Source organism: Andrographis paniculata, unplaced genomic scaffold (assembly GCF_009805555.1).
Source record: "Andrographis paniculata isolate CXL003 unplaced genomic scaffold, ASM980555v1 Contig30END, whole genome shotgun sequence".
Classification (NCBI taxonomy): Eukaryota; Viridiplantae; Streptophyta; class Magnoliopsida; order Lamiales; family Acanthaceae; genus Andrographis; species Andrographis paniculata.
Genome location: NW_026137563.1, coordinates 2,230,963 through 2,239,560, shown reverse-complemented (window position 1 = coordinate 2,239,560; position 8,598 = coordinate 2,230,963). Strand labels below are relative to the sequence as shown.

At 32.7% G+C, this 8,598-nt stretch overlaps 1 protein-coding gene across 1 annotated transcript; it reads right to left on the bottom strand.

The window, feature by feature from the left end:
* Window positions 1-357: 357 nt before the first annotated feature.
* LOC127246741 (alcohol acyltransferase 9) lies at window positions 358-2,819 on the bottom strand. Its single transcript, XM_051268273.1, has 2 exons — window positions 2,272-2,819; window positions 358-1,525 (listed from the first exon to the last, which is right to left on the bottom strand). The coding sequence occupies exons 1-2, from the start codon at window positions 2,746-2,748 to the stop codon at window positions 557-559; spliced, it is 1,446 nt and encodes a 481-aa protein (XP_051124230.1). The 5' UTR covers window positions 2,749-2,819; the 3' UTR covers window positions 358-556.
* Between the last annotated feature and the right edge of the window lie 5,779 nt (window positions 2,820-8,598).

The window sequence follows — 8,598 nt, the reverse complement described above, 5'->3', positions numbered from 1 at the left end:
AATGTGTAAGGATTTGTGTGGATTCTTGAATTCCTTGACTAATAAAATAAATATAAATCTATTAATGAGATATTGAAAAGTGAGTGTGGATGAGCACTGCATTATAAAAATTAATTGTGGGCAGTTAATTAAATAAAATTAAAGGGCACTAACCATAATAACAATGTTATCAACCACTTCCTAATAATGCTTCTTAATCATTTAACTTGATTTAATATTTATTTGATGCTTAGGATAAGTTCCCCAACTTGGCCTCTTTTTATTGCACTACAATTATTTTATATTATATTATAAATCACCACATGAGTATATATGTTTAAATTTTTCATTAACCAAGCAGAAGTAATATATTAATTAAGATCAAGATCGAGATCAAGATCATGATCATACATGACAATGATATAAGCAAGTAGATAGTAGTCACAAATACACTCTCGAAGAATTTTATTTACATATATAATATACTTAATTCAATTCTTCTCGACTTTCACACAAACCCTTAATTAATTAATTAATAATTAACATTGGAATGCAAAAATTAACGAAGTAATGATCATCAAACTGAAACCATTTTCAGATTACCAACTCCATACTGTTTGTTGGCATCTTCTTCTTCTTCCTCTTGATCTGCTGATTCCCCAAACATTCCAGAAGATAATTCAGTCATGTAAAACTCGAACTTGTAGACGACGCTTTCTGGCATTGACAGGAGCACTCTGACAGCATCGGATTCGCCGATCACCGGCAAGAAGACGCAGTAAATGTAGCTGCTTAAAGGTCCCATATGGAGTGGCTTCCCTTGTCCGAAATCCAATTCGTGTAACCCTAATCTGGACCACTGTGATATCACCAGGCTGGAAGATTGGTCGACCCTGACCGTCGGATCTTCCTCCATCAGATCGATCATCGACCGGACGTACTCCGCCGTGATCCTCGACTTCGCCTGCTGCACGAGCTTCACCCCGTCGTGCAGCCCTGCCGGCGCAACCAGCTCGTTAGCGTCGGCCTCCGCGGAGGCCAGCACGAACCCGTTGCCGTAGTACCCTTGGGGCATTTCGTCGAACACCTTCCGGACGTTGACGGAGAAGAGAAGCTTGACGGCCATGGAAGAGTGGAGGTGCAGCCCCAGGGATCTGACCCAGCACCGCCACGTGTGGCACGCGAGGACCTCGAAGGTTGTGCATTTGATCGACGGCGGGAGCCGCCGCTTCAGGCGGAGGATCTGGGCCGTTGAGAACGTTAGGGACGAAGGGATCAAGGGCTGAGATTGCAGCACGTGGTGGATGCTGGAGGAGTCAGGGGTAATGTTGGTAAATCCTGGATGCGGGAAACTCACACGCGGTGGGCTGCGGGGTTTCAACACGTGGCGCGAGTGGAATGGTTGGATTAGTGCTGAGCTGGCGCCTCCTAATTGGGCGGTCTCGTGGGCCCACGCGTGCAGGAACTGTGACGTGCCAATCCCGTCGCAGAAACAGTGACTGATTGCGGTGCAGAGGATCATTCCTCCACATCGGAGATTCGTCACCTGTAATAATAATAAAAACAGTCAAGGTGCGCGTTTGGTGGTAAAACATAATACCCGAAAAATAAAAGTAAATGGGAAAGGGAAAATAAGGCTGACCCAAACAAGGCGTAGAAAAGAACAAATTACAGATAGACAAGTTGCTGCTGCTGTCTGTTTTAAACATTGAACGTAAACTTTGCCTATATAAATAATATTATCTTCTATTTTTCAGACATTAGTAAAATCTTGCAATATAAATAAAAAGTAGATCGAGTGCAGAGAGATTGGGTTAATTTTTACATCAAATTTCCTTGTATGCGATAAACAATGCATTTGATTCTTGAAGAAGAGTATTCAAATTCTATATATATATTTTTATAATTAATGAATATAGTAAATTAAATTAAAGGAGCACTACTCAATAGTGTTGAGAGATTCTATCTCATATTCACCAATTTAAAATCAACACGTGTAATTGGTATTTTAGGAACAAAATATTTCCTATTTTAATTAATGTATGCACTAACGAACTGAACTGAACTGAACTGAAAACAAAAACTAAAATAAAAGATTTTTCTTTTCTTTTTCTTTTTCTTTTTGGGTTTGTTCTGGACAACAACAAATTGATGGAAGAGACCTACGCTGCTAAGCTCAAGTCTGATTCTGAAACCTTAAAAACACGTACTATATAACTAGGTGTCGGAATCTGACAATATATAATCGGCAGCAGTTTAGAACAGAATTAATAATAAAAAGAAATGAATAACCTGAACGACGAGAGGAGGAATGTCGAGGAAGCTCTGAGGTTCGACAGCAGCACTGCACAATAACTTCCTCAACGACCTGTTGGGCTTCACCGCCAGTTGCAGAAACTCCTCCGCCGTGATGTCCATTTTCGCCGCCGAGAAAATGGCGCCTTCGCCATTGCAGTCGATTTCAAGCTTATCGTCGTCGTCGGCGGCGTCTTCAGCATGGTGTGTTTCCGTTGGGGCGCATCTCCGGAGGCGGCCAGCGAGCGGATAGTAGGGGACGAGAATCCGGGAGAGGGAGTCCTTGAGGGCGGCGGCGGTGACGGCGCGTTTGAAAACGTAGAGATATCTGATTTGGAATCTGAGGAACTTTTGATGATCGAGGTTAGAGAGATAGAGGACGTGCTTTGGAGTGTCGCCGGCCGGCCGGACTGATGCCGGCGGCTCGACGTAGACGCAGTCCGGGAGGCGGTGGTCATCGCCGGATTTGAACATGGTTGCCGGTCGGTGAATGATTGATGGATGAAGAAGAAGAAGAGAGGAATTTAATTTGTAGCCACCCAGTAGTACGTAGTCGTTGGAAATAATCCCGATTCTAAATAATAATAAAATTTTGGTATTATTTTAATATAGTAATTTTTTTATATATTTTTCCTAATTAGATATAGCTAGTTATAAGTTTTTAGGTATGGTAGTTTCTACTATATTTTATTTTATTTTTATGGTATTTCTATTTACAATAGTTTATTTGTATGCTATAACTTTTCATGGAATAAATAATGATTTTTCCTTCAAAAACTCTTGTATCATTCATTACTCTCAATATTTTCGATTGTAAATTTATTTAGGCATATTTATTAATTTCGATCTACAGCTAGAAAAGCATGAGATGGAACAATGGTACGGACTGAATATCTACCGTCGGTTCGATTGATTTGATTATTAGTGAGTGAGGAAGGTGGTGTGGCGTACGTACCATTATTATTTTTATTATTATTATTATTATTATTATTATTATTATTATTATTATATTGTTTAGACTAATTGATTCCTCCCCTCCATCATCGCCAACAAGTTTCAGTTAGTAAAGCTCTCTCTCGTGAACTTTGTTGGTTATTTCCCTTTGTATGTCAATATATGTAAAGTATAATTTTTGTAAATGCAAGAATGGAATGGAATAAGACACTTGTATTTATAGCCCAAATTCCATTTGGGCCACTCTCAAAATAGAACTTATCAATGCCCAAATTAAAGGAATTAAAAAGAAGTAAGGAAGAAACCCTAATTACTTTGTAACCATATATATATATATATATATATTGTGCAATTCTTCAATCTTTTATTACTTTATTAGTTTCACCTGTAATAATGTTAAATACCTTTTACATCTGGTGCACATTGATTATTATATATAGTACATTTAGCTAGAATGATCGAGTTTGGTTAGTTTCCGAGGTGTACCACCAGATGAATCAAACAGCACTTGCGCCGAGTTAATCGTGGCCGTTCATCTGCATTGCATACCTACTAGTATCATATCATGTCATAATTTCAACTTGCAAGATTCTCATCGCTCACAATATAATCTATATATATATATAGATAGATATGGGTGTGTGCATGCGGGCACTTGAGAGATTAATTGATGAAGGGGATGATATATATCGAATGTTGTCATGTCCAAGCAAGCCTAGATTGATCAGACTATATATGATTTCTGTGTCCTCAAATTTAGTTGGTATCATGCAATTAAAGAAAAGAAAAGAAAAGATCCAAGGAATAATATCTAAAATAATACTTGATGGATCGATCGATCGAAGCTGCAGAGGTAGGTAGACTAGTTACTAGTTAGTTTTGCAAAAAAACCACAAGACGATCGAACAGCATATCTTCTTCATATATCCTTCCTTCAATTCATTCTGCCCATTAAATCAAAAATGAAGATATGAATATTTTCTTGTTTCCGTGGTCCAAATCTTTCTTGTCTGTCTTTATTGTCCAAAAGGGTTGAAGAGGATTAGATTCTTTTAATTTTACCAAAGAAAACATAATTGTAGGTCTTAGAGCTAGTAAATGTAACACCAATGCTCGCTCGCTCACTCACTCACCGCCTTTACTTATATACAGTGAGCGGAACTAAGATAAGTTAGCTGCGGGCTATTTTCGTAAACTAACAAAATCCTTTTTCTGTCTTGAAACAATAAGGACATTTAAGTTCAGCTCAAAATTTAAGAAATAATAATATTATGTTTAAAATGAATATAAAATAGATAGTAAAAAGAACTAAATAATGATTAATAGTGTATTTGCTTATAAAGTAATGATATTTATATAAAAATATATAAATTATTTTATTATGATATGATTATTTATGAAAATGGAATTATTATTTTGAGACAAAAAAAATAAAAAAATAAATTATTATTTTAAGATGGAAGAAATATATTTTATATGTCTATTTATTGTCCAACTAATTTTATCTTTCTAATTGTTATATTTTAAAAATATTATAAAATAACAATCACACTAGTATTATTTACTATATATTGTGAAAATTCATTTTTGAATTTTTATGAAATAAAAAATAGTAACACATTTTTATTAGAAAAAAAAAAATCTATAATTGAAATTATTATTAATATTATTATTTGATCCAATCATTTTTTCTATACTTTTATATATATATATATATATATATATATTTAAATATATATAAAAATAAGTAACTAAACCGAAGGGGGTGGGATGGGGGGAAAGGGTGGGCTGCACTTTAATAGATCTGCCCCTGCCTATATACATTGAACAAAAGTATGCACCGGGTAAATCTCAATCGAACTTAATATTTTATAAACTAAATTCAACAAGACCAATCACACTGGGTGAACCATGTGTAGCAAGTGACGTGAAGGTGTGTTATATTTTGTTCTTGTACTTCGTACCTTAACAATCAATTTATTTTTTCATTTTAGTTTGTTCCATAACAAAGTATCAATTTTTTTTTAAGTAACTGTACTATATACCTAATATTACAAATATCTTTTCAATTTACAATATATTACACAAATGTCATTACCTTTGAATCATACGAGTATCTTAGTCTTTTTATCTTTATTTCTACTATATTAAAATATAATACTAATATTTTTAAAATTCTGTTCAAAGAGATAAATTGATAGATAGACATGGGAGGAAATATATTATTTTTGTTGGATTGAAATTTTGAAATCGATATTTTGCATAGAAATATAAACAGGCTTTCCGAATAATAGAAAAAGAATGGAATATTAAAGCCCAATAAAATATAAGGCCCATTGAGTTTCCAACAAAAGCCCAAAATCTATTAAAAGGCAAGTGGGCCCAATGATAATCTTGACGAGATACATCACATCATGTATTGAATTATTTATATATATATATATATATATACACACATGTTATTTTGTCACTTATTATTAATTTATGTTGGTTCTTGAGTACTCAAATGTTCAATATTTATCCATTATGAAATAGTACATTAATTAATTAATTAATTGATTGATTATCACAGTTCGCCTCCATTAAAGTCCACGATGGCAGCTTCAGCCAGCCGCCAAGCCAACATTGTCGGCGCGGCGGCTTAGGTGAGGCCCCTTTTCTCTTCATATCTACAGTATGATGTGCTTAATTATTCACAACATGCAAATTTTTTATGTCTCAAAAACTTTTATTCAACCCAAATTGATTACTTTCTATAGAACCAGAAATTCTAAACCCATGTCAATTTTAAACCCCAAAATATAATTTCAACAAGAAAAAGATTAAATAAAAATATACTAATCTTACGTTGCTGCAGTAGTTACTTTTCATTTATCGTTTTATTTTTTTACAAGTGATGGAAAGAAAACAATTCATTTTTTGTTTATATAAGTAATTATGTGTGTGGACCAAACATGTCTGCAATCCTAGCTCAGTCCTCACTACATTATCATGGTTATTATTATTATAAATTTTTGTAAAACCTACAAGACTCTGAAATGACGAGACAGGATTATCAATTATGGGGATGATCAAAACATGCACAAATATGGTAGCTATTTGTAAAGGTTAGAAAGTGACGTAACATATTTTATCATATGTGCTATTTATCTACATAATATCTAATCTATAGATCATATATGTATGTATAAATGAATGTGTGTTTGTGCCTTTGGAGTGAAGCAATTAATATAATATAGGTAGGGATATAGAGACTACATCGTATAATTCGTCGTCATAGGTGCAGAGCAGGCTGTGGATAAGATAGAACCTGCAACAACGTCCAACGTAGTAGAGCACTTATTCTTCACCACCCCACCCCACCCCACCCCACCCCCAGCTTTCTAAAAGCTGCAAAAGCCCAATATTAAAATCAACCATAAAAACATATATATAATAAATTTGTGTTTGTATGTATAAGTTAAAAAAAGAAAAATTAAAATTACAGTTTATAAGATGTTGCAGCTATCAGATATTTTCAACTTTTGGACCAAACATCATCACATAATTAAACCTGGATGTCTTAGAAATAATCAGACAAGATTCGCCCTCTCTAAAAGATTTTTTTTATTTTTTACCAGTCCAAAGTAAACAATATACAGGTTGGGCTTTTTTCAAAGTGACATATATATATATATATATATATAATATGAACAAGTTGTTTCTTTAAAGAAAATAAAGCTGCAAGCAAAGATTCAGTCTGTAAACAAGATTGCTTTACCACAATCAATGGTATATAATTCACTTGTAATAAATAAACCATATAATAAAAAAATAAAAGAAAAGGTAGCAGCTAGAGGCTAGAGCTAGCCCATGCACCCACCCACCCACGCACCTTATTCTTCATCAGTTAGGCCTATTCGTATCTGGCCCTACAAACCGACCATTACCTTTTTCTCTTAATTATGACCACAACATTAATTAATATCATTGCAGCTGTGTCATTATTATTAATTACTGAAGAAATCAAATAATTTATTTTTTAATTAATACTACTTTAATATCAAAACACACCGTGTTTTACTACTACGACGAATATACATATATGTGTATATTTTGATAATTTAAGTGAAAGATAGATATTTTTTATGATCGAAAATGCATGATGTTTTTAGAAAAAAATAAAATTGAATTGAATAATAAAAATTGCAACATATATATATATATATATTTTATTTATTTTTCCGGCATAGTATGTTATAAAACAATGCTCTTTAAATCTTGATATATGTACATACACGTGTTTCTTTTAGGAGTGAAATTGTAAATATAATAAAATCATTTCGTAATAATGATACCAATGAACACTGAATATATGAAAATGTACAACTTAAGAAATAAAAAAAAATAAAAATAAAATAAAAATAAAAATAAAAATTCAGTAATTAAATTGACAGCCCACCTACTTACTACACTAATCATATTAATTGTAATTAATTACCTAATTACATCATCAGTCACACCTCTAATCAGTCATTTTTCTTAATTAACTACGTACAGATTGTAATCAGACACATCAAAAATATGAATTTAATTATGATGAGGTGATCATGGATCCATCACTTGCTTTAAAATATAATGGAATAAAAAGAAATATTTAAATTGGGACATGATATATATATATATATATCAATAATATACATATATCAAATAGAAATGATTTTTATGGGATCCTGTAAAGCGAAACAAATCTCAATATATATATATATATATCTTTATTAATTTATTAAAATAGCTTTTGCCAACATGAAATTACAAAATGGGGTGGGGCACCATATTATTATGAGCTTTTACTACAATATCTGATTAATTTTTTTCCCCTTTAGTAATGTTGTCTAGTGATGGACCACTCTACGCCTATATATACATGTTTATATATATATATATATATTTATTATTATTATTATTATTATTATTATTATTATTTAAATAAAAATGAAATTGTCTATAGTAAAATCGTAATTACATCCTTTACTGATCTCCTCTCTCTCAAGATCTCTGTGTGATCAATTAAATCAGCTGTCAAGTGCACTTTATTGAATCTGACCATGTTTCAACATGTGGCATTTCAATGGTTAAAAAATTATAGACAAAAATCTGCTCTTACATCCAAGAATTGATAAAAATTTAATGTACGAAAGAAATCCTAATTAAATATTATATACATATGTATATGTGTAAAGTTGGAGATTTAATTTGGGACATGCTTGGGACAAACCATGATCTTTGACAACTAATATTTCACTGTTATGAGTTGGATTCACGTAATTCTTCATTGTGGGCTGCATGCATTTTTATTTTATTTATTTATTCAAGAAAAGATTTGTGCAG